The sequence below is a fragment of the Sesamum indicum genome, linkage group LG3, assembly GCF_000512975.1.
Source record: "Sesamum indicum cultivar Zhongzhi No. 13 linkage group LG3, S_indicum_v1.0, whole genome shotgun sequence".
NCBI lineage: Eukaryota > Viridiplantae > Streptophyta > Magnoliopsida > Lamiales > Pedaliaceae > Sesamum > Sesamum indicum.
This window is the reverse complement of record NC_026147.1, coordinates 4022875-4049459: the sequence shown is the minus strand read 5'-3', so window position 1 is coordinate 4049459 and position 26585 is coordinate 4022875. Positions and strand designations below refer to the sequence as shown.

General features: G+C 36.0%; 1 protein-coding gene across 1 annotated transcript in view; it reads left to right on the top strand.

The window, feature by feature from the left end:
* Positions 306-26585, top strand: part of LOC105157405 (serine/threonine-protein kinase ATM) — a 42739-nt gene continuing 16459 nt past the window's right edge. The window contains exons 1-45 of the mRNA XM_020692697.1: positions 306-660; positions 1180-1288; positions 1369-1512; positions 2662-2823; positions 2923-3118; positions 3239-3395; positions 3479-3618; positions 3700-3787; positions 4161-4261; positions 4570-4668; positions 5131-5187; positions 5415-5487; positions 6520-6594; positions 7162-7203; positions 7342-7412; positions 9089-9137; positions 10185-10256; positions 10644-10790; positions 10887-10976; positions 11075-11262; positions 11795-12401; positions 12489-12560; positions 12665-12829; positions 13888-14013; positions 14144-14271; positions 16623-16779; positions 17673-17719; positions 17814-17877; positions 17976-18050; positions 18140-18257; positions 18711-18898; positions 18998-19119; positions 19207-19276; positions 19407-19534; positions 20402-20543; positions 20616-20756; positions 20895-20993; positions 21094-21140; positions 21862-22054; positions 22137-22355; positions 22794-22865; positions 23925-23994; positions 25089-25206; positions 25310-25433; positions 26289-26432. Coding sequence (XP_020548356.1) covers positions 583-660; positions 1180-1288; positions 1369-1512; positions 2662-2823; positions 2923-3118; positions 3239-3395; positions 3479-3618; positions 3700-3787; positions 4161-4261; positions 4570-4668; positions 5131-5187; positions 5415-5487; positions 6520-6594; positions 7162-7203; positions 7342-7412; positions 9089-9137; positions 10185-10256; positions 10644-10790; positions 10887-10976; positions 11075-11262; positions 11795-12401; positions 12489-12560; positions 12665-12829; positions 13888-14013; positions 14144-14271; positions 16623-16779; positions 17673-17719; positions 17814-17877; positions 17976-18050; positions 18140-18257; positions 18711-18898; positions 18998-19119; positions 19207-19276; positions 19407-19534; positions 20402-20543; positions 20616-20756; positions 20895-20993; positions 21094-21140; positions 21862-22054; positions 22137-22355; positions 22794-22865; positions 23925-23994; positions 25089-25206; positions 25310-25433; positions 26289-26432 — 5574 coding nt within the window. The 5' untranslated portion in view covers positions 306-582. The remainder of the gene's footprint in view (positions 661-1179; positions 1289-1368; positions 1513-2661; positions 2824-2922; positions 3119-3238; positions 3396-3478; positions 3619-3699; positions 3788-4160; positions 4262-4569; positions 4669-5130; positions 5188-5414; positions 5488-6519; positions 6595-7161; positions 7204-7341; positions 7413-9088; positions 9138-10184; positions 10257-10643; positions 10791-10886; positions 10977-11074; positions 11263-11794; positions 12402-12488; positions 12561-12664; positions 12830-13887; positions 14014-14143; positions 14272-16622; positions 16780-17672; positions 17720-17813; positions 17878-17975; positions 18051-18139; positions 18258-18710; positions 18899-18997; positions 19120-19206; positions 19277-19406; positions 19535-20401; positions 20544-20615; positions 20757-20894; positions 20994-21093; positions 21141-21861; positions 22055-22136; positions 22356-22793; positions 22866-23924; positions 23995-25088; positions 25207-25309; positions 25434-26288; positions 26433-26585) is intronic.

Genomic DNA, 26585 nt, shown 5'->3' with positions numbered 1-26585 from the left:
TAAAAATTGAATATATTTTTTTGTTATCTCATTATAATTGGCTCATAACTTCACTTATCAGATAAATATTCTAGGACAATTTGTTCTTAACATTTTCAGGGTAAGTTTTTTTGTTAATATTTTTCAACTCAAATTAGTTAAAATTTTGATAATATAACATTTTCCAACATTGTTATTATTTTTGCTCTAAAGACTAAAGTCGCTACGCACTACCGACAAAGATCAGAAAACACGCCTCCGCACTTTCCACCTCATTACCTCAGCATTTAATTTTCTCTCTCTAAAAAAATGGCAAAACCGCGACAAGTCTACCTCAGCATTATTCCCTCCCTCTCTCTCTCTACAAAAATGAAAAACCCCCGACTTGCCTCCAAAAGCCTCAGTCCCAGACGGTGAACTCACTCTCAACCTCACTACTTCCTCTCCACTATTCGGCTCTCTGGTTTCCCGCCAATTCTCTCCGTGAAGTAGCTGTACGGGTACTCCGAACTTGGATACTGATTCGGACGGAGTAAAAAGCATACTCGAATCATCTGCCGCGCTGAAAAGAGGACGGAAGAGGATACATGTGAAATTTTCGAAATGAGCACGAGAGTCACTTCCAGAGACATACAGGAGATCGTCTCCAAGCTCTCTTCTGATAAGGCGAAATCTCGAGATGTAAACAATAATCTAAAACAAATTGCGCCAGCTAATTTGCCCCCCCCCCCCCCCTCTTTTCCCGTGAAGTAGCTGAACAGTGAGGTTTATTCCAATGAAAATATTGTAAACTGGTTCAAGTATTTCGTAGTTTTTGATACTGTGAATAAAATCCGAATATCTTTACTTTTGTTCTGAGGATAATGAAATCATGTAATGGTGACTAATTACTCAAGTATAATAGTGTAATACTTCCGATTTTATATTGGAAAGATGAGTACAAAGGCATTGTTAAGAATTATTAAGTTATGATATTACAGAACTTCCAAGATTATTGAGAAATATCGATAAAATGAATTGTGCATGTCCTTCCAATTTCAGCAGTAAGTGTTCTGAGCTTATTTCATAATAGTTCACCTTAATAGTCAAGTAATTAATTAATCTACAATTAGATAATGAATTCGGTCTGCATCTGTAATTGTTTGCCTATGTATTGACTTTATTTTAATATTGCTATTATGATTTTTCTTGTGATTTTAGGAAGGGATCAAATTGTTGAACACATGGCTTGAAGGAGAGAGGTCTGTTGGATTTTGTAGATATTTGTCCGAGAAATCTTCTATGATTAAACCTAATGAAATTCCACACTGTAAGCATTATTTGCAGTTGACATTTAATTTTATAGTTATTGAGATAATGCTTAGGGTGCAATTGCTGACTATTGTGCAGCTGAGACCTGGCCGTTTCTTGTCAAAATTTTAATACAATGTTTGTCACTGGAGATCTCCTCGAGCAAGAAGCGATCACCAAAGTTGAATTTTGCAAAGACTCTTCGGATTGTCGTGCAACGAGCTGAGGATGGCAGATCTTCTGGTTAGTGTTTGAGGTTCTGCTTATGCCACACAAATAGCCTACGATTCAATTGTGTCTTTGGCTGAATTTCATGAAGTAAAAGTATAACTAATTTCTGACCTTAGATGAGTTTTTGATATGTTTCCTTGGAAATTCACTAAATAAGTAAGATACCATTGCCCAGCAAATTTGATGGTTAGATTGAAAGAAAACACATAGTACTGATGAGCTTATGTTATGTTACTTCTGTTGTTGCTTTTGTCATTCTTGCATTTGCGGCCTTCAGTAATGCTTGGTGAAACTGATCGATAAGAATGGTCTGCCATGAAGTTGTGGTTGCTAGAAGCAACTCTTATGAACTGAAAGTCATTAAGGCTACCTGGCATGCAACAGCTCCTTGTGATGTGCTGTATATTCGCGAGCTTGGGATCCTGCCTATGCGAAGAACTTTGACCAGGAATTAGTGACGGGATCAACAATGGTTAGAACCCAGTGGGGTTGGTATACAACCTTCAATATCTATGATCAAAAGAAGAGAAAGAAAAATTTACTAAGCTGTATAAATGACGATGAAAGAAGAAAATTCATGCAACTGCTGTCTAGAGCCTCCAAATAAAAGAAATTCTTCAAAAGAGGAATCAACTTGCTCCTCGTATTAAAGAATGTTATTCATCGCCTGTCTTTGATATATATATTGCTTTCTCATTCATTAAATTAGGAAATTATTTCTTAACCTAGATACTGGAGTCAATCACATGCCTTCCACCTAGAAAGAAGTCGGACAGCATGAATCCAGTTTCCAATTGTTGTCACTGAATTGGACGAATCACTTTTTATTCTGCCATGATACAATCTCTAGATAAAAAATAAACCTATCTTTTGCCGATGCTTGTCATTAACATATTCTATGTATTACAAAGCCTTAGATTGAGGGTGGGTTTGATGTTTTTATTTAAGTCGAGAAAATGCTTTTGTGAGTACTATTATCTTCCAGAACAAGAAAGCTTACATCGCTTAACCTTTCAAAATCACCCAATATATACGAATATTCACACAGTTATAATTTAAGTGAGGCATGAAGGGGTAATTTTCAAATATTGTCTGAGTTGTATCATTGATTTTGTTCTGTGCTCATTAACCATTAGTTCAAGTTATCTCCTATCTTTGCAGGGAAAAATTTGCCTCTCTTACCTGTGGCTAGACTACTCTTCAGTCATGTTTGGGATGTTCTCAAAGATGTGCCAATCTTTCAATCTGAGTATGGTGTCATCCTCCGACATCTTTTGTCGGTCAAAGATTACAGATTTCACATGCGGAGACGAGTTTATTGTAGTGAGTATACTTTTGTTCCCCAATCTAGCTCATATATGAGTCTCTTTGGAGCATGATGCCCTCTACTAAGAAATCTTAATTATCCTTGAATATGGACAGATCTCGTACTTCTATATATGGAAAAGGTGGAAACGAGTTTGACTGTAGACAACATTGGCCAATTAAACCCCAAAGAGGAGGTCTTCCGCTTTACCCTGACACTCCAGTCACTTCTTGAAAACCCTCCTGGAGATATTCCTGATGAGCTTCGAGAAGACATGATTAAGGGTTTTGTTGGTATTTTTTCTCATGTAAGGTAAGATGTCAGTTGATGTACTTGTCTTCATCTTTCCATTATATTGTTTGTAGTTTTTGGCAGTTGATAGGGCTCCTGTTGTTGTATTCAGTCATATACTTCCGTTCCTTTTGCTGTCAGGGATGAGGGCAAAATTGCCCGGAAGCTGGTTGAGTGCATTAATGTCTATTTGTCCAAGGATGGACCAAACTTGGGTTGCAAATCTCTGGAAATTCATGAAGCAGTGCAGCAATTTGTGTTTCGCTGCTGGTTTGCAACCCATGATCGAACTCTAAAGGTACTAAGCTCCAATTCAAGAATTTGTATGGTACTAAATTCCAGTATGTTGTTGTTCTCTCCTAATTTTTACTGCTTTAGTAGGATGCACTTGTTTGCTATTCGAAGTTGCAACTAAGTCTAACTAGGGGTGTGGTTGATGGGACTGCTTTACTTGAACAACTTCTCGATGTAGTCAGCAAGGAGCTCGATCAAATGAGTACTTACAGCCCCAGTATACCAAGGTTATAATTGTTTTGTGCCTTATGTTTCTTGCTGTTTAGCATAATTTCATTTATTCTGATATGTGTAGATATTGCATTCAGATCTGATTCAACCAGGGATGTGAAATGTGGGCTCCTAACAAGCTCGCAGCTAAGCATTGTGGAGCTTGCGGCCCTTGTCTTTTGCCGGGTACTTACTGGAGAAACTTATTTGCTGTGGCCTATCTAACTCAATTTTCTAAGGTCCTCAGTAGTACATATATGTGGCTATGTGACCTTCAAGCATGATCCAGGCACTTATCAACTTTGTAGAATGCACTGGGACTCTATCTGCTACTGTAATATTTCAAATTTTCAATTATATCTTTTTCTGTTTATGTGTGAAATCTATTACTAAATCATAGCTGAAGTCCTATCATTTCCAAATCGTTTCACATCTGATTAAAAAAATTCGCATACATATTTTGGAAAACTCAAGTTCCCCAATATAATGAACAACTGTGAGCAAAAGTGTTTGCAGGTGTTCTGCATAAATTTTTCCAACTAATTTTTTCGCTTTTCAGGCATGCACTAATACACCAAAAACACCAACTGAAAAACGAGCCAGGCGGGAGGATGTTGTGGTCCTTATAAAAGAGAGGCTCATGGAGGGGAAATGGTCGTGGTAGGTTTAGATAGCAGTTATCTTCCGTCTTCCGAAATCTATGCATGTTAAACCTGTTATCTGATTATGTCTAATTTTGTCCCTGAATTTCCTCTGTATGCCTTAATTTGAGTGATGCCATTAAACTTTGCAGAATACCTTGCTAAGTTTTAAACAACATATGTCATAATCAGAAAATTGACAGAAGAGGAGAATATGAGCAAAATGAAAAATAAGATGAGATATATGCTCCTCCGTTAGATGTGCATTGAACTGGTTGCTTATTTCTGCTCAGCGTTGTATTAGATTGAACTTTATCTTTCTGACAGGCATTCTGCATTATGCTGTCTCATCCGCTATTATTCAACTCGTGTGAAGAAAGATCTATTTATAAGTTGGTTCCTGAGCATATCAACAAACTTTGAAAGGTAATCTTTATTTAAATTCTCACAAAGGTTTGAACAGTATTTTAGACAAAAGTTCTCTTTTCACCATTGATAACAAACTAACTATCTTTCTTCTTCATCATGTCTAAGTCCCTCTCTTCCCCCCCTCCCACACAGACAGACGGTCTTCTTTATTTCAATTATGTTAGGCATGCATGCCTACCAAAGAGAGGGGAGCTTCTGATTTCAATGTCTTTAACCCAAATTACTCTATGCTATTCATGTGTCTCATCATTTTTCTTGCTGCTTCAGTCTTATACATGTCAAAGTTTCATGAGTATATTTGCCAGTTTGTTTACATACTTGTTTTCTGGGATATAGTAATGAGTTTTTTACCGTGTACTTTTGTTTTCATACCTTTGATGTAATACCTTGCCTTTCCCATCTTAAAGAGTATATATAGATTTTGTTATTTGGGACTCACTCTTTTTTTCTACCTTGCAGAATAATTAACAACGTTAATTTGGAGCACTCTTATGATGGTCTTTTCTGGACTTTGCGGTAAGATGCTTCTGTCCGATATCATTGTCACTTCATTCTTCTTCGAGGGCCCTGCGGGGTAATCAATGTGATATAATTGTGCTCCCAAATCTGTGTTGCCAAACCAAACACTCGCATATCTTACTGATTTTTCTTTCCAAACTCATAGTTTTGATGCATAAAGGCCTCCCATGTTCTGTATTGCTTCTATTGTTTCGACTTCTTACACCGGTTAATTGCATTTGAAGGAGCCTGCTTAGACTTTATTCCTTGCTGCTTTTTGCTGCTCCAAGTGCGGAATCCTCACTCCTCAAGAATGAGGTATAGTAAACTATTCTTTGGAAATCAATGGTTCCATTTTCCAGGCCATTTTTTTTCCTCAAATTATATCTGTACCTTATGTTATCATGTTCAAGATATATGTTGTTTAGAGTGATATGCTTGCTAGGATGACTTGTAAAATCAAACGATAGTTTACATCAAGTGTAAGAGATGGCATTAGTATGCCATCCTTGTTTGTTTTTACTAATTAAAGGTCTTGCAGTTGTGAAACATGGATGGAGATGATTGATGCTAATCATGTACTGATGACATCTTTACCTCCATTGGTTTTCTTTTTCTTTTACACATTGTATGGTTAAACTTCTTGTTCTGCAAATAATGCTTGTAATTAAATATTTGGGAGGCAGAGTCGTAAGGGAAGAAAGTGGACAGCAATTTGGGCTATCATTAGTTTTGCTTAGATGTAGGCTGATACTCAACATGCTCTGGTGATCTTCTTTTCTGAGTGATGGTTCTGATTTTATATATGTGAATCTGGGGGCAGTAAGGACCATAAAACTGTGGAGGTGGCTACATTTGGTATCATTTGTTTACCTTGCGTATGTCAGAATTCTATGAATTTCATGGCAAGTTCAATTAATTTCTGTGCTCGCTAGAATGGTGGTCTTTTCTCCATCCCAATGGGTATATGGCATAGGCATAGTCAGAACATGGATGCATAATTACTTGCTTTTCTGTAATGTACTATTTGTAGTATTCCACCAGTACCAAATAAATGTAAAGAAAGAAAGGAAAGTGCTGTCTAAGGTTTACAGTGTGGTGTTGTTATTGAGAAACTACTCAATCTGGCGTTATGTACACTGACTATTCTTTAACTACAAAAGGAATGCCTGTCCTTTGGAATTATTATTTACTCAAAGATAAACGACTAACCAGTAAATTGCAATGCAATGCTAACACTTTTACTGAGTGACAGTTTCCATTCAATTTGCCAACAATTTTTGGTACTTTGTGCAGCTGTTTTACTGATGTCTTCAATTATCTGATTTGGTTCTGGAAAAACTTTTGCAGGTTGATAGAGGTTGGCATGTAATATGGATCTGTCTCATGCGTAGTTTGCCAACATTTGTTAATGTCACCTCAATTGTAAGTATTGCTCTTGAGATCATTACCTGGATTATGTAAATCTACAAGTTATCCAAAAACTTATTCTATCTCAATATCTTATTTTATGTTGTAAGTTACAGATTTTGGTTGCCACAATCTCTCTCTTTTATCCTTTTGCATTGCGAGTCTTCTTGCATTTCTGAATAAGCAAATTGTCAATCATTGAAATAGTAATAATCTTTCTACCCCTTGATTAAATAAATATATAATTAGGATTTTCTGTCAAGATTTTAGGCGAATGAAGGAGTTATAGCTCTGTTTTGGGTCTAGATGCTCTAGTCTACATGCATGCATGGAGGGAAACATAGTAGGAAATTATTATCAACTTATTAATTATGAATGTCTTTATTACTCTCTGAAACCATGTTGAAATTGGAAGATAGTAAATAAATGTAGTTTTAATTGAGGTTTCGTTATCTTTTAAATGATGATTGTTTTGCTCCTTTTTTCTCTGCAAGTATGATTAAACTTGTGTTTTATGTTATCTTATAAAGCCTTTAAGTTGCTTAGTAAAATACAATGAGCAGTAGCTCCTATCTTATGCAGGTGGATGCTGCTTTGACTCTCCTTTGCACCATGATCTTGAGTGTAAGATCATAGCCAGTTAACCTCCGGCGTATTCTGTTACTTTTGTCTGGATTGGTTTACTCCTTTGGCAGTAGTGGATTTATCCTCTAATCTTTTGATTTCATTTTCAATGACCTAATTTTCAAGTAATTTTTTCAGGATACAAAAGATTTGTATTTCGTTGCTCTTGAGATATGGGATCTTCGGGTATTTAAACTTTTGCCTTCAACGTAAGTGGTTCACATTTTTGAATTGGCACATTTAACTGTATCATGCACGATAATTAACATGCTGATAACTGGGACATTTAACCCCATGATGCTTGTTGCTTACGTGCTGCCAACTGTTCATGGCGTCATATTGTTGGTTGCCTAATACATGCACACCCTGTGTGTTCTACTCTATTTCCTTTATTATTTTGTGGAATAATATTCTGTATTAGTCGCTTTCTTCCTCCACTTTCTCTTATTCTGGGCTGTAAGAAGATTCAAATATTTAATTCAGGTTTGCACTTGTTTAGAAGGGGAGTCCATCAGTCTGGTGTTCATTTCATGGTTCCTGCAAATTAAAGCTCCATATTCTTGTAACATGGGTTTCAAAGTTTTCCTTTTAGCTATCTGCTATCTCGATTGTTGCATTTGTCAATGTTCTTACTCAGTTTTGTAATAGCACCTCAGAACCTCCTAGGCAAATTGCCCACCAAATCTGGTGTCTTTCCTGGAAAGATGGGCCTAATGTGGTTATCTTTAATATAGAACCGTTATTCTATTCTTTGTTCCAGGATGCCTTTTCTTGCAAAAGCTGTTCCAGGTCCTTATGCAGAATTTTTGTACATGAACTTATAAATCAGAGCGTTCTTGGAAAGTCAATCATTTAAGAAGTGCTAAGCTAATGAGTTAATATTTTCTGGCCTTTCTTTTAGTTTTGGTTATTTTCTCATGTTTGTCCCTGCTTTCTAGTCTCTGTAGTGTTAGGTGACTACCTCCTTTAGTTGTCAAGTATACTGTTCTTTCATATCTCACTCTTTTATATAGTTTGGTAACTTTGTCGAGAATCCTATATAGTTATTTCATATCAAATTCAAATGTTGGATCCCATGAACTTTAGCATAACTATATGTTCTCTTTCTTCTTTTTCCCCTACTTGAGGAGAGTTGAGAGGTAGGGACACATATATATCCTTTCTTATTGTTTTGGATTATTAGCATTTAATGTATTTATTTTATTGAAATCCCATTTTTGCAAGTGGAGCATGTTGCTGTGACGCTATTATTTGTTTGAATGTCTTGGAACTAGCAATTAGTTTTTATTTGCTTTTGGGGAGTTGTTCCTCTTGGAAACTTGTTTATGCGGAAGGTTGCAGCCTGATGCGTTTTAGGAAGTTGTGACTTTGTTGTCTTTTCCTGATCGTGATTGGTGCATGCTTTATAAGGTTGTATCATAATTTCCTTCGGTGATCGATTTTCAGAAAGCTTGTTCTTGAATCACTAACTTGGTACAAGTTGCAACAATCTGACCTTTCTAATAACGGGACATGTTCAAGTTAAAGCATTGCAAGTTAGTAGTATATAGATTCAGTCAGTAGTGTACCTCACTAATTTTATTATTAGTTTATGGATACCATAATACCAAAGCTTGAACCTAAGAAGGTTTCTGTTCTATCTCCTGTTTCTTTTGATGAATAACTATTTTTCAGTCGCTGTACTAGCTTCTTCCCAAGAATATCACAGTTCTGACCAAGTCTATGGCCTATTTAACTCTTGTTATGTAGTGTTTATGAAAAATATCTTTTGAACATCTTGAATGTTCTCTCACTAATTACTCTTTGAAGAATGTCTGTTTAATGTCCTGAATGCTTTCTCCAACTAGTTACACTATTTGACATTCATTCTGAATGCACATTGCAGATCTGTTTTATGCTTCATTTCATGCTACTTCTCCAGGAGAGCTTCACAAGTAAGACCACCAGGCCTCTAAAACTCTTTTATGTAATATGACCTTGTTCAATCTGGTTTTAGACATGTAGGTTGTTGTATCTCAATATTGTTATCCATATACAACTTGAAGCAGAATGCCTTGGTTGGGTTAGGAAATATATATTCATATTCATTCTATCATAGGATTGCAGTCTGTATATTGATGCAGGGCTGGGGTCTGCAGGGGGGCGGTTTTATGGCTAGTGGTGCTCCCTTCTTGAATGTTTAGACCTATTCGTATATTTCATTCCATGATTTAGGTTCAGGGGACAGAAACTCAGAGAGCATTTTATTTGAAACATCCTTTTTCTTCTGCTCACCTGTAGTTTCTTTATTGAGCAATCTAATTTATGGTGAATTGTCTTCTATCATTGTTGGTGGGCTAGAAAATCAATTTTTATGATAAACTACTATCTTCTTCGTGGCATTATCAGTTAGAGCCAAAACAGATTACTGTTCTATGCCACAGGCAGCTAATCTTGTTGCACGTCAGAAAAGAGAAGCAGGTTTCATGAATACCATAGCTAGCTAAAGATTTCTGAATTACACTTAATAGTATATGCAACCCCCCCACCCCCCCCCCCCACCAACCTAGTATTTGGTACATTGTAAAAACATTTTGCATCAAATATTAATAACTTTAAACATAATGTAATTGTCAGACTTAAATTTCCAAGAAGAAAGAGAGAAAGACGTTCATTGGTATGAAATGCAACATTCACAAATCCAGAACCCCCTCCCCCCCCCCCCCCCCCCCAAAAAAAAAAAGAAAGAAAAAAGAAAAAGAAAAATTATAGAAATGTGCTCTCACCATACCTTTGAGGACACATACTTGATTCCATTGCTGTTCTAGATATTATATTTATAAATATGGTTTTTGAGCCATAGTGAAAAATGTATTCTTTTTTGGATTTTCTATCTTTTGAGTAATGCCCATATTAGATTTTATATGCACTGTACGTGTGACAAACCTTTATTCTGAAAACTATTGAGCTAACTATATTTCTTGTAACTTTTTTCTTCAAAGGGCGACTCTCAAGATGCTTTATATCTCAGACAGAATATGTTACGAGCAGTTTTGGCTTTACTCAATTTGGAGGTTTGTCCTGGAATATGTTTAATGTCTCAGATGTTCTGACGCGTTTTAGTCATACTATATGAATGTTGAGAAATGTGACTCCTCAGGCATCTCTACTTGTTTTTTCAAATTTTAAATTGTACTCCATTATACATGTACGTATTTTCTATGAAAAATGCTAAAGTTACTGAAGTTATTATATCATGGTTTTTATATAAACCCTGACTATGGTTGATGCCAAGGATATGATGGTTAATCAACTTACATACTTCTGAATCAGCATCTTGAATACCCCCCTTCTCTTCTTTGTAGTTCTTTCTTCTCCTTTTTGTTCATGTGTGGTGAGATGGGTTGGTGGTGGAGGAGGAAGGATGTTAATCCAGAATTTGAGGTTTTATTTTCATGTAGGGATGCTCATCCTTGAATGAGCGCTTGGTTGTTCTGCTGCCAGCAGCTGCATATGCCCTTTGTGTTGGTTCTGCAACTCTGATAAATGAAACTCTAGGACTTTCACGATTACTCCATGTTTCCGAAGCCATAGAAGAAGGGACATTGGTATGTTCTTGAAAATCCACTCTTAAACATGTAAACCTCTTAATCTGCATTATTATGGTTACATTCTGGTTAGCAATTGAATGCTGGTGGTGGTAGGAAGAGGAACAATCACCTGAAAATCTGCATGAACTCTTTGAATGCTCAGTGGAAGTTCTTGCAAGGATTGATAATAGTGCTGCTCCAAAGGTGGGACATCTTTTCGCATATTCCTTCTTTTTTTGGAATTGTTCTTTCTTTGGCATTCTTGGTTGATCCTAACTCATCATTAAAAATGACAATTTTAGGTGAACCTTTCAGAGTGCCAACAACATATACGTCTCCCTCGGCCTCTAAGAGATCAGCTGCTTCATGAGATGGAAAATTATGTTCTTCAGTGCATAAGCGATAAAGAAATTGAAAAGTTGCTCCTCTCAGAACTCATCAACATATGTGCCCTCTTGTCTAATTTCATGTATTGCTCATACTCAACGAGGTGAGTCTTTCCCTTTCATCATCCTTTTAATTTCTCTTGTTCAGCATGAGTCTTTCAGTTGCAACCTTCATCTCTGCTTTGTTGAACTGATTTGTGGATGCCTCATACATAGCTGCTTTATTGACATGATTTCTTGTTTAAATTGTGCCCCTTAACATTCTTTTATTTCCTCATTCACTTGTTCAGTTATATTGCTTGCTTATTTCTTCAACTTTTTGATTAATTTTCTCCTTGTTGTGGCTCATAGCTGATGCACTTTTTTGTCTACCTGATCTGTTCAAAAGTAAGGTGAAAGATAACGTGACATCATGATGCATTGTATATGTCGTGTTCCTACTCTTTTGTAATCAGTTTACCATAATATATATATATATATGTATATAATATTGCATTGTTTTCCTACTCTCTTGGATCAATTTTTGCTATGTACTTCGCTTTGGTTTCCTGTGGGAGTCATAACTCATTTGCGACATGCATTTTATTCTGTCCTTCGTACTACCCTTGTGCTTCATATGTTTCTTATCATAATCAGGATCAGAGAGGAGATCTCCCCGTTCTTTTTCAAATTGGGGGAATCCATGTTAGAATTGCTGGGTCATGCCATTTCAGTTATTGATAAAACTTACAATGATATCATCTCCGGTTGTTTGGGCTTGAACTCTATTTTCAGCAACATGGAATTGACAGTGACGTCTTTCAAAAGCTTTATTCGGTCACCTCTCCTTAGCAAATTGCAAAACAAAACTGATGCTAGTGCTGGAATATATCCTAGAATTGTTCAGTCTGCTGAGAGACTTCTGAAAAGCCTGGTGAAACTGTATGAGGGATGTTCAGGGTGCAGAAAGAATTTTCATGCAAAAATAACCTCTCAAGAGTTATCAGAGACCCATTCTGCTCATGATCCTGTTCCATCAAATAGCAGCAAAAGCTTGATTTTGGACATGGAGTTGGATATGAATAGTGGATCTAGTGATGTAGATAGTTTAACTATTGATGGTGATCAGGCTTCTGGAGTTTCCATTTCTTTATTAAATCAAAAACTGGATATCCTCTTAATCATGTCAAGTTTTTTCTCAGTTTTACCCTCAGTTACCTGGGAAGTCTTGTTTAACCTTATGGAGAAAGAGAGCGACCCAAAGGTACATCATCCCCTGTCATTTCCCAAGGTTGTGTTACAACCATAATTTATACTGATAATTAAATCTTGTACTTACATGGGAGTGCAGGTTTCTGAAAAGCTCCTATTGATTCTCTGTGAGCATCCTCACTGGTCTTCCTGCAGACAGCTATCAGATCTGGCATGCTGCTCTTCTTCTCTTGTTTATTTTGATCAATCATTTTTGTTCCATGGGTTAATTATTGTGAAGATCATGTAATTCCTAGTCAATTTCACTATCTACAGGTTAAATCTATGACTGATATCCTCGACATGTGGGAGACTCTTAAACTAAAGTGTTCGCATATACTAGGCGGCATCTGTAGTTTGGTTGGGAGCCTTTTGCTCTTAGATGGAACTGGAAAGCATGAAAATGTCGCTTATTCTTCAAGGAAAAGAGTGTCCGAAGAGGTACATCAGTTAGGATGATCTCCATGCATGTTAGAATTCTTAAGTGGTTTATGTTTGAAATGTGCAATGTATCACTTGTGTGCATATTGCTTGGCGAGAGGCATTCATAATCTGCATCACCTGCAGCAGGCTGTGGGATCTCTAATAGCTGAGATGATTGATGCGGTCGCAAATTATTATGTCTACTGGGAGGGGAACTGTTTGAGTTGAATGCATCAGTTTTCTTACTTTCTAGGAAACTTGCTTTATGTTTATGCCTCCTAGAACTGTCATGAGCAAAATGAGCGCAATTGATTGTGTTTGGTTTTATAGAGGTAGTCTTTAACTTTACGCAGACTGATATTGTAGGTACATACTTTGCTGTTTTCCTTCAGAAAGCACTTTACCTCCTTGTAAGAAATAAAATCCAAGGGTAAAAGATAATTTGAAGATTTTTGGTTAAATGTGTATTGAAATAAAAATAGATCGCCTAATCAATTCGGACAAGACCATATGAAGGAATTTCCTCCACTTACATTCTTGAGGGTAATTATATTTAAAGCCTACCATTGTAAGTGCTGTGACTGACAGCTTGTGTTTGAGTGAATTTTTCATCATATGGTAAATTCTCTTCCTCTACTCGTGACCATCAAGTTGTATCATGACGTGCAGAAGATATTGAATATTGGGTGTTAGCTTCAATATTAGTGTGAAATACTGTTTGCTTGGCAGCATTATTTGATGCTAGAAAGGAAGAAGTACAAGAAGTTGCTAGATAGGCAAACCTAAATACAGAACCCCAATTTCTCTTGTGCACCATCATTTGTAAATTTCCAGCTTATTCTGTTGACTAAGTATTCCATTTCCGTGCCTGCTTATTATCAGAGCTCTTGCACCTATATTTTCTCATTCTGGTAGTAGTAATCTTGGTGGAAATATCTGTTCTGTCTTTTAGTCCTTGTATGGTTGGGACCATAGGTGTGTGAATGTTAATCTGCAAATTCTTCTGTAATTCTTTTCTACAAACACATGACAGAAACATTTGTTTCCTTTTTCTAAGTTTTTTGACTTTCTTTCAGTGCTTGATTTCTCTTGGAGATTTGGTCAATAAAGTCTTTGAGAATAGTTTCTTGGGTTGGTGTGATCGGACTAAGCTTGTTGATTGCATATGCAATTTCATATCACTCAGACCTCAAATTGCTCAGGTGATCGATATTTTTAATCGAGATAACTTCAAACATAACTTATCTTTTTGTTATTTTCTTTACTTGTTAATTTTAATCACTGCTCTAAAATGGCAATTGTTGCATGTTATACTTGCTACCCTTTAACCAGTCGATGATTGAGAAGCTTCTTATGCTGCTCCGGGATCCTGATTATCGAGTTAGGTTTTGCCTAGCACGTCGGATTGGTGTACTTTTCCAGACATGGGATGGGCATTTTGAGCTCTTCCAAGATATACAGTAGGTGTTTTCTTGTCCATAGTTCTTGTAAATTATCTTTTTTCCTTCACAATTTGGCTATCCCTAATTGGCGTGGTGCCTGCATGATGTTTAGCATTTGCACTACCAAATAGTTTCTACTCTTTTCTAGTATGACATGTCAAGATACTTCTGATGTCTGACTTAGTATTTGTCTAACCTTTCTCATCAATTATCTTCATCTTAATTGGCTCCTGGGTGGTCTTCTGTCTTTTTCTCATGGTTTTTGTCTGTTGTTAACATTAAACAGAATATTATGGTTGCTTGCTAAACCATCAACTCACCATAAAAATAATGTCATTTCATGTGTGAGATAGAACTCTAAGGTGTGTCCTCTCAGATCAGATCCGCGGAAAAGCAGTTCCCACCCTTGCAGGGATGTTTGGCTTGCCACCTTTTCTTCAGCAAGATTTGGAAGAAGTAATATGCTTCCCTTTGTTGCTGTCACAGTTTAAAGTATCTAAACCTGTCACCTGTGATGCTAGACGAGCAAGGGGTTAAGTTGGAAAAGAGTTTGAATGGAGAGCTCAAATTTCCCCTTTTCTTTGTGAAGCACCATTTGTGTGAGTTCTCAAGCTCCCTTGTAATTGTAGCTCTATGACTTCCAGCTGACTAACCTCAACAAGAGGCCGAACTAGCTCCTCTGACAGAATGCAATTGAGTTAAGATCCCAAGCACTGGTGCACAAGAGTATGTCTGTTGTAAGGTTTGAAGAAGATGTTCAACCTAAGATAGGAAGACTCGAAGTTTGAGAAGAGAACACTAATAGTTATCTGCTTATGCATATATTCTTGGGATCGCTAATCTCCTACAGAGATGTGTGATCAAAGGAATATTGGATCGAGAATGCAGTCCTACATGCTGATACTGGTTTCTGCTATATTATTTTTGAAGGAAATTATAACTAACAAGACTAGGATTAATTGAGCTAAAATTTGCGAATCTAATCCGGTTGCTGCTTGTTAGGAGTCCCACCATATGCCCCACTGTGACAAATGATTCAATACACCAATCTGCATGTCTGCTTGTGTGTTGGGGAGGGGGGGAAGCTGGAGGTGAAACTGTGAGAGACAGATGGATAGCCAGTAAAATGACTGATTTAAGAACCATGTACTGCAAATATTGCACTTTATGCAGCTGGTAATTAACTGGGGATACCCTTGAATTGTTATATATACTTGATAAGAAACTTCACGTAGCCTAACTTTCATCTTAATTACTTTGTATCTAAAATCTTAATTTCACAGAGAGAAGTGGAGGGCTTCTTGGTTATAAATTTTCAACAGATCCCCCAGCATGGAGGCTTTATTCAAATTAATCAACTAGATACAGAAAGATTAGATGCTATGATGTTTTGCCAGTTGAATTCTGCTCGACCTATTGGCTTCAGTGAGCGCAAACAGATACAAAAAAGTAGAGAAAAGAGAAAATTTTGTCATGCTGCAGAGTTATAGCAGCAATGAGTGTTGCAGCTCCTTACTAAAATGATTATAAAGGGTTTGACTTAATTCTTCGACCAAATAGACTGGGTCAGATGCGTCATCCATAGTCAATAAGGATTTCTTGACCTTCAGCGTTTGCCAGAGTAAACTAATCATAATATCATATATGTATATTGTCCAGGCATTCCAAATATCTTCTATGTATCTTTTCATAGTAGCCCTGCAAGCGCCATGCTACAAAGCCTTTTGTTATTGATGTTATACAAGATTAGGTAATGTTCATTCCCACTAGGCCTAAGTCCATGTGTCTGCCTTTACCAGGTTTTTTGATATCCAGAAACCGGTTGAAGAAATTTTGGCTCACAAGCTACGTGAAACAAGATATACCTAGGATCTCACTAGGGTTGTTGAGAATTCAAAATTTTAGTATCACGACAAGGGTGAAAGGAAGAAAGTATATAATAAGTGCTGTAGGCTTCCCACTTTCTCCACTTCCCAACCATTAATGAAAAGAACTATTCTTCACAAGGACATGAATCGTATCAAGCTTAAAACTGAGAATATGAATAACATGGATCAGAAAAGAGGTAATAAGTAATGCATACAGTGATGTACATAATTATTAAGGAAGATCTCCAACCAGAATGACATCTAGCCAATGTCATACATGGTTTCTGAGCATCTGTTTGCTGCGGCCTCCTTCAGTATGCTACTCAGCTTTCGCATTTGAAGTTCTTTCAGACCAACATATGAAGGAGTTTCTTTTGTTGGTGCCTTCTGGTTAATACGTATAAATTTATTGGGTTTTAGGACTTCTAGTGCATGTTACTCCACTCTGTTTTTCATTTCTTATCACATCTTAATCACGTAAAAAAATATCTTGTGCTTCAGTTCAAATTTTGGCGTGAAGTTGGTTGTTTCCTCAAGAGAAAAAATTGTTAGAGCAGAGGAAGTTTTAGCTGCTGGTCCTCAGCCTAGCCCAATAATGGAAACTGCCATTATAACTCTCATGCATCTTGTGCTGCACAGCGAGAAAATAGAGTTACAGGTATGCTTGTATATTTCCTGCTTCCCTTCAAATTTTCCTTGTGTTTGTTATTTCAGTGAAAATCTTGAACACCGAATCCAACTAGATATGTTTTCATAGACATTTAACTCCATCCACTTATACTTTCATGTGTTGGTGTTATATTATATTTTAACTCTCTTGTATGATGAACTTTGTCTTTTGCCAATTATTTTCTGTATTAGTTGTACTTCATTAGAGACTGAGTTAGTGATAGACAATGCACACTATTTATATATTTATATATTGCTAATTTAACCTGTTTTATACTGTACAAAATATCAAATCAGATATTGCTAAATCTTGTAGCATTGGCCTCTCTTCATTATAGAATGACTAAACTAAATAACTTGTTCTCTTATGTCATTTTCCAAACCCTCAGTTGACTTAGTGATTTTTTTCAGATATATACAATTAAGCACTGTAGCTTTTCTGTTGTATAGTGGATAGAATTTATACAAATAAGAGGACTGTTTAATTTCTTTTTACTCTCTTGTATGTCGAACCTTGTTTTTCGCCAGTTATTTCCTTTATTAGTTATATTCTATAAGAGAATATCACTTTGTGATACACAATGCGCACTATTATTTATTTATTCATATATATAGGGTTAATTACACTTAGACCTTCCGAAAATGCGAAATTACACTTTGCCCCAAAAGAAGCTTTGAAATTGGATATTGCTAAACCTTGTGGCAGCACCCTCTCTTCATTTAGAGAATGCCGAACTGAAGGACTTATTCTCTCATGTCCATTTTCCAAGTTCTGTTGACATAGTGGTTTCTTCAGATATATGCAATTAAGCTCTGCATCTTTACCTGTTATTAGGAGAAATTTTTAAAATTACATAACTTTATACTAAATTTCGCATGCAGGCTGTGTTTATGATTTGCGTTATTGCCGCAATCAATCCATGCCACAGGTAACAGAAAAGAAGACGAAAAAATACAAACATCCATTCTTTATGTTGTCAGTAACCTCTCCCACATTTTTTCTGAAATCCAATTTTCATTCAGGGAATTGATTGGTGCCACACTTGATAGTTTATCTGTGGAACTGCGCTATACAAATAGGACAAAGGTGACGAGTAGGTTCCTGTTAAATAATGTACTCTGCAGTCAATTAGCTAGAGTCTCAATCGTCATTTGGTTTTGTTTTGTAAATTTCAATGTCTCCAGTACATGGAGGAGCTTATGGGACCAATTCTATTCTGTTGGGTTGCCTGTGGTGTAAGCTTAGTTGCACTTGTTGAGGTAATATTTGATTTATCAGTTAATAGACACAATCAAGTATATATGGTGTTGAAGGCAGCCAACAGCCTCGTTTTTAATTAATTTTACAGACAAGAGATATTTACGTCTTGAATGTAGAACCAGTAAACTTCATCAAATATTGTTGCCAGTGGCTGCTGCCTGCTTTGATCCTGCAGGAGGACACTTCCAATATACAGTGGCTTGCCATTGTTGCCAGGCTGCCTGCTTTGATCCTGCAGGAGGACACTTCCAATATACAGTGGCTTGCCAAGGTAATAATATCTGACTCCTATTCATCTCCTCCATGAATGTTTTTAATATGCTTTAAATTTTTGTACTCATGGAAAATATATCAAGGACATATTGGACCTTTTTAGGTAAAAAACAATGTTTATCTACATCGCCTGGAATTGGCAAATTAAACTACTTTCCTCATGAGTTATTTCTTCAAACTGAATAAATAATGAGAGTAAGTTCTCTCACAAAGAAAGTTAACAACACATCCATATATTGCACAATATATGCTGAAATATGAATCTCTAATAAGATTATTATGATTGCATGTTTAATAGCAACCTTTGAGTCTTGATCCAATGAAATCAGCGTTTGTGATTAGGTGTTGCTGACCAGCAGTGTATTCAATCTTTACTTTGCCTTTTCAGGTTGCTTGTCAGGCTTGTCCCGATTTAGTTAAGTATCACTTTGTGCAAATTTTTTCTATCTGTATGGCATTACACTGCAGCAAGAAAGCTGGGTGGGATAAGGGATCTAGGGTGCTGGGAACTTCTCTTCTACAGATTGCTGAAATATCTGAGCATGAGAGAGATGAACTAATAAAGAAACGTATGGTAAGGTCCACAATTTTACTGCCAATTACTCCAGTTGTAATACTTTGTGGAGAATATAATAGAAGATTTGTGCATTAAATTACTTCCCATTGTATGCAGGTTTCTATAGTGAATCACACTTTGTCTTTAGCTTCCACTGACCCTGACCCTCCACTTCCATCCTTCTCAAAAGATACAATTGCATGCTCAATTCAAACTGTTGTGGATGGATTTCTGGATAGGTAGTGGACCTTCTTTGAATTTCTAACTCCTCTCTTCATCTCTTTGCAAAGTTTGTAGTACTAAGTTGGATTACTTGGTTCTTGCAGTGATGATCACTCTAGAAGTCTCAACCTTGTGGACAAGATTAACATATTTAGATCTGACAGAGTATTTATGGTGCTTGCTCAGATCTTGTGTAGCTGATTTTTAAATAATGTTCACTGCTTTAGTTCTTTTGTAATGATCTCTTTTTGTAGACAATGGTGAAAGTTTTAAGTTTTAAATAGTTGACATCATGATTGTGCAGTTCATTGTTGATATGCATTATAAAGTTAGTGCTGCAGCGCATCATTGGCATAAATGTAAACATTTGGCTGGCATCGAGGTGCTTGTAAATCTACTTGGGCATAGAGCTGTTATTCCCAGTACTTTCAAGTGAGTATTATTATACATCTTTACATCCTGAGTAGATGTTTGAAATATGATGGAGCTTGGTGTCCCCCTTCCCCAACTTTCTGCCTCCATGCTGTTTTGGCGGGAGGCATAAAATCAGATTCCATCTTCAGTAAAAATCTTTGGTGCTGTCTGCATTGCATTTCGGTATGAGCGGTTTCTAGATAGAGTTAGACTGACTTTGACCTTGCTGATTACGAAGTGGTGGTTATATTTTGGCGCCATGTGGGTTATACTTTTGGGAGGTATGCTGTACAATAAGCATATATATACAAAGTTTATGTGATTTACTGGGAGGGCTTAGTGTTAGTGTAACTTCAGGTGCATTAGACTTTGACTGGAGTACAAGTTGAACAATATGAGGCTTTTTCTTGTGCAATTCTTGATACTAGGCTTTAATGTGGAAATTTTACTTGTCCTCTGCCTTTTCTCTCTTTGGTTTTTTTCTTTCACCCCCCCTTAAATTAATTTTCTGCTTTTAGGAACAATGTACCCCAAAACAAGTCCAGGCAACCATTCTTAGATGATGCTCGGCTTGGTTTCAATTTTGAACTCTTTGAGAAGTAACCCCTTGTTTTCCCACATTAAATCTAATTTTGGAATAGCAAACAGAAATAATCTTTTTTTCTATTTCTGCATGTCAAGCTACTTTTTGATCCGAGATAAAAATTCTAATATAGTTCATTTTCTCATTCACTGTGGGCCACTTAATCTTTTAAAGTGATTTGGAGGTCTAATTAAGAAGCTAGACCTTCTAGTGGGGCCTCAGCTCTCTTTGCCCTATTATTTAACAATTCAATGCGATTTTGCCAGTAGGCTGCCTAACACCTGTATTAATCTGTTGAGCAGTTACCTTCTGAATTTGGTTGGTCAATTTGTTGGTTGCCAATATTTAATGGATCAATGTTGTCACATTATCTCGACGTTGCTGAAGATATCAAGAGATAGCCCATCTGGGGAGAGTACAAGAGTGCTTGGTGAACAACTTCAGGTGAGAGCATGTTTTACTCTTTCGAAATTCAATTTAATTTTCTATGCTGATCCAGTTACTTTGCTGTTACAGTTTTTAGTGTCTAGGTTGGTTGCATATTGTGTTCCTTCTGAATCTTGCGGCCATCTCTCTGCCACTGCTTTGTCTCAAGTAGTATTGCTGCTCCAACAGCTTACTGTTGGTTCTGATTCATCCCTGTATGAATACATTAAGGTAGAACTTGCTGTATCCTTGGTGCAGTTATTGGGATATTGTGCTTTGTTTAGAAAATGTTTTGGATGCTTTAAACTTCTTTTTACTCGTTAATTTCATAACTTTTGATTGAAATCATTGGTCAACAATGTACTTCAGGAGCTAGAGCCCTTCCCCGAAGTTGATATATTTGACGACATACGAAAGTTTCACCAGAAAATATGTGAAACCTACTCGCCAAGGGCTCACCTATTTAATGTAAGCAAGTCGTATGTGTGTCATCTTTTCTTGATTCCTTGGTTGTATTTGATAACTCTCTCCACTTTTTTATGTCCCTTCTGACCTTGTATTTTTTCAGTTTGTGAAGAGATCTCACTTTGTACCGCCAAGATTACTCATTTGCAGGTAGTTTACCTTTTCCGGTGTTTCATTTGCACTTGTTTGGCGAATTTTTTTCAGAATTTTTTGCTAGAAAAAAGATGATATGCATGGGCATAATATTTTCTTCTGCTTTCTTTTGTTGATAGTAACCACATTGGACTATCTTCAATGAGAAATAAATGTAGTTATCTTTGGTGGGGAAAATTGCGTAGCACGAATATCCAGTTTTTCCTCTACCAATGCGGATGCCACTGAATGATTGTTCTACTTTTCTCTTTTGGTTTAGGTGGGACATTGCTTGTTCTAGGATTGTCTCTTAGTAGTTTGGATGATTTAGGAATCTAAATATTCTTTTCTACTCATGGTTTCGTTCTAGTAAATAGTTTTCCTATCCAATAAAATTTTGTTCTTTTGCAACTAACATTTACGAGGAAGAGTATTTATGAGCATAATTCTCTTTTATCAATGGTAACATATACTTGTATTGTTTAGAATTATTGAAAGAATAGAGTAAAGTCTTGCTGAGTTTTCTGCAGAAACTTGTACTACTGTTCTTGGTTCAATTTATTGATCTCTCCCTATGCTTCTTGACCGCATAGTTTTAGTCTTTTAGATCGAGTCAACTTATAATATATTGATATTTTTATTCATATTTTGACAGTTAAATTAAAGCCAAATTTCATTTAACTATTTCTCTTCAGTAAATATAAGGTAGTGGAAACTTACTTGTAGATCTGTTTTGCAGTCTGAAAGCATTGCATAAGAATATGTCCACAAATGGGAATCATCTCTGGAAGGAGCGTGAAGACAATTTTCTGAAAGATGCATATTGGCATTCAGACAATGAAATTGTTCATGCTGCTTGGAGTCTTGTTAGAATTTGTAGCTTAGCTAGCACAAATGGCCTTGGAGCTATGGTGTCTGACTTTATATCTAGGGTATTGCTGCATCTTTGACTTGTGATATTAATGCGTGCTATGTTTTCAATCAATTTTTCTTAATATTTACCTGTAATTACAGGTTGGTATTGGTGATCCCCATCGTGTTGTTTTCGATCTTCCTGGAGACTCTTATGTCCATGTATCTGGAATGGTTAGGGATGCCAGTGCTGCAGATCCCAATATCCACATGATTACGGGCGTGTCGAATGAAGTTCTTCTTGTACTTCTGAGGCTTTTGAAAAAGTATCTAATGGATGATTCTGTTGAGATGATTGACATGGCTTCACAAGCTTTACGGGTTAGTTTTTTCAAGTACGATTAAATTGTCTTATAAGTGGTTTGATGTCCCATGCTTATTCTATTTTCGCTGCTAACTATTTGTCTCAATGTTAGTATATTACCTTTCTAATATGTGCCCCATAAATCATATTCTGCTCCCTCCTCAATGACGTCTAAAACAAATATTTTGTGAGGATTAGTAGTTAACAAGGCTGACATGTTGAATTATGAAAAGTACCAAAGTCACCTCAACCAAAACCACTCTTCTACAGTATAGTTAACCCTATGGACCTCTCTTTGTATTATACATAAATTCAAGATCATGTGAAAAATGTATACACATTTTCCCTTCCCTAGTGAAATATGCTGATTTCTTTATTAGGGTTTTGTGTTTGTGTAACTTCTAGTTAAGTGAGATACTTCATCTGACTTTTGCTTTTTATATTCAACTGAACAGGGGATTCTTTCAACTGAAAAGGGTCAACAATCATTGTTAGCTTTGGATTCGTATGAGAGGTCTCTTGTTGAGGTTTAAATGCTTCTCTAAGTCATTTTCTTCTTTTTTTATCAATTATGTGATCTCTTCATGTTGTAAATCTCTTTGGAAGTGTGTCGCCGAATAAAGAAAGTCATAGGTATCGAGACACATAATGTGATGAGATATTTATCATCAAGGACAACATTTGAGTGAAACCATTCGGAGAGCTACTCACTCCATCTAATTAAAAAACATGCATATGAGCTACATAAGTTGCATCCTCCGAATAGGTGCCAGTTTTCTCTTTCTTTAATGAATTTTTATGGCCCAAAGAAGAATTTAATATCACCTTACATACAATGTAGGATATACCAAAGAAACCATCAAAACGAGAGACCTTGACGCCATGTAGAACAGCTCTAAAGCAGAAATAGTAAACTGAGTTACTTTTCCTCAAAAAGACAAGTTAGAATATAAACTGTCTGCACTTCATGGGAGGTCATAAATCTTAAGGAAGGGTCTTGCAGTCAGTTACTATATGATGAAGAATATAGTTTACTGGTGAAGACAAAAGAGTTCCTGAAAAACTATGTCTTGGCTACGGCATGATTTATCTCTTAAGGCATCGACATTAGCCAACATAGTAGAAGTTTTTGGGAGTATATTGGCAAATATATGTTCTTTGCCTTATCTTTTGGATCTTAGGACCCCTTTCCCTTGATAAAGTTGAAAGTTTTACACTTCACTAATAGCAAAAGGATACCAAATGCAAAGTACAGGAACCTTCAAGTACCGGACATCTTGATCTTTTCAAAGAAATTGAAGATCTGATACTGGAATTGAAGGGTTCACCTGAAAGAACCAGGTTATGATGTTTAAGTTTGATGACAATCAGAAATGTTGTGTTGCCTTACTTGGTAGTAAGACATATGAATCATGACTAGCCTCTTGCCATTGAAAGGAATGATATTAAAATGATAAAATATTTCAATGGTTATTGTGGAATATGTGTCTTAGGCTTCTATAATAAATATGATTTATAGATATTGTTGATTTTGGTGATAACTAGATTTGTTTATGGTGGTCCTTTTGTGTGTGCATCAATTGTAGGTCCACTCAAAGGGCGTAAATTTGGTGCTAGTACAAAGTTTAATTGCAAATCTACAAAAAAAATTCAATTGTAAGTTGTTAAGTTTCTCTGCTTCTATTTCTTTAGCAGTAAGATTTACTTGCCATTCGTTAGTAGCATATGCTTCTCCAGTCATGTATACTTATATGAATCACATTAACTACTAGTGCTAATCGCAATCTAATATAATTCTGTTTATTGATCTTTTCAATCTCCTTTATGCAATAAATTCTGGGAGGAAGTTTTCTTTGAGAGAATAACTGCAATCTTCATTAATACTAATGCTAAATATAAAGAACTAAAGGGAACATGATTCAGCAGACACTTATGCTATGAGATAATGCTACTGTCATTCAGCATCTGCGCTGGCAAGTGGAAATAATCATTATGTTTGGATTCATGTTTTCGCATTTTTCAGGACAAGACAAAACACACCCAATGTTGTTTTTTTGTTTTTACACCTTGTTAGTGTGTTTTTTTATTTTTCAACTTTCTATATATAATATATATATACATATATAATATAAAAGACATGATTTGACAATAAACATTGATTTTGGTCTACTAAAGTACAACATGAAACATGTAATATTTTTATATATACATATTTATATATAACAATATATATAAAAGAGATATGATTTGACAATGAATAGTGATTTTTGTGACCCAAATCCCAACATCAAGCCTACACCACTTATTTCAAAATATTTTAAATTACCTCAAAATACAAATCCAAACATATCATGTATTTCCAACACACACTTATCTCTATTTTTCTCCAAAACACAAAAACAAAACACTCAAAACACAAATCCAAACATAAGAAATGTTTTCCAGGTTAAGTCTTTGTGCAGTGTTCTGTTGCATGAGCAGTTGAGCTCAATGGTTGCTGGTGGGGAAGAGAAATTTCAGCTTTTGTTTGATATTAAGAATTAGAGCTATAATTGCATACAAGGTTCTAGTGACTTTATGAAATAGTAAAAGGTGTGGTAACAACAAGGTTAGTGATAAATCCTTGTTTTACTTCTAGTCCATTTCCACAGAGCAAAGGGAAGAAAAAGATATTTCTTTTGTTCCTGATAGCACAGGTTATGTGTTTAGTTAACTAATTCCATATTGACTTCTTTTGCTTTTTGTGTCAGCTAAATCAATTTCCATTGCGGACTCAACTGTGTGGGCTACTTTTGACAAAACATTCGAGGCGTGGATTTGTCCTCTTGTGTATGCCATGATAAATTATTGTGATGACCTTATTCTCAGGTTGTCCTTTCTTCCTTAAACCGGATTTTATCTTTTGTTGCCTATCTTCGCTGCAGTTGTCTTCTGTAAATGAGTTATTTAATCTTTTTGTTATCTATTTCAGATTGTGCCAAGATATTGTGCTGGTGAAATCTGAAGTTGCGGAACTTCTATTCTCAAATGTTATTGTTAATATTGCCAGTAGAAAGGATTCAGATGTTGATCTTTGTAAAGTAATCTCATTGAAGGTTATTTGCATGCTTTTTGCATAAAATCATTCTAGTTTTGAATCATTTTGTGTGTCAGGGTAACAGAAATTGACTTGATGCATCAGGACTAGTTTGTTAGTATGTAACAGTCATGTGGGGGGCGTGTTACTTATACTAAATACTAAATTATTCTCCTTTTTAATAATTTAAGCTTTTACATCAGGTGATGTAGGAGTTACATACTTTATTTTCATGAACTTCTTTCCTGTCAGTTACTCTGATGTAGGATTGGGTACTTCTTGTGCATCAGTTTCCTGATATTTCAGCTAACCTTAGAGTTGTGTTTTTATTCTGATGGCATTACACTAGAGCCCTGTTGCAACACATGAACAGTGGACCTCTGATACTTTGTGACGTCCCTTTTTTAATTAACTAACATTGTTGTTTATTATATCTCGTGATACTTGACAGCTTACTTATGGTTTGACCACTTTCTTCAACGTCTTTAGACATTCTTAACTTGTTAAGGATTGAAGATTTTTTGAGGAATGGAAGTTCATGGTCATATTATATGCTATTTAAGATGTGTTGATTCCTTTAGTTTGGTTCTTCCAATTTGAGGAAAATTGCTCATCAAATTGTAAAATACAGAATTAAGTTTGTCTTCTGGAAGAGTGTGCTAGATTCATGTATAATCTTTGCCTGTTTTGGGACTTAGAATTACATTCACTTGTTAGTTCCTTGTTAAGATGGTTTTTGTTATCAGAATTTGATAATTCCATCAACTATACCTAGATAATTCTTGGTCAGTTTTCTGATTTAAAAGGTTGGTGATTCCATACAAAGTTTTGATCTATATTACCCTGGTTCTAAGTCCTCTTTCATTGTTTACAGGTACAAGAATATGTATTTATTGCATCCAATAAGTTGATCAAATCGATTCAGGTGTTCTTGCATGCTCTGAATGAGCTTCGACTGTGTCATGTAATGGAAAGATCCAAGTCTTCTTCTGCACTTCACAAGCAGAAAAGTTCAAAGGTAGAGGTGTTTCAGAATCTCTCTTTTCATGATGTCTATTATAATGTCTAGATATGATTAATGTGATAAAGGGGAAGCATAATTCTGTTAATAAACTTATATGTCCGAGCTTTCTGTGAACTTAACTTATCAACATTGGTTGGGTGAAACATC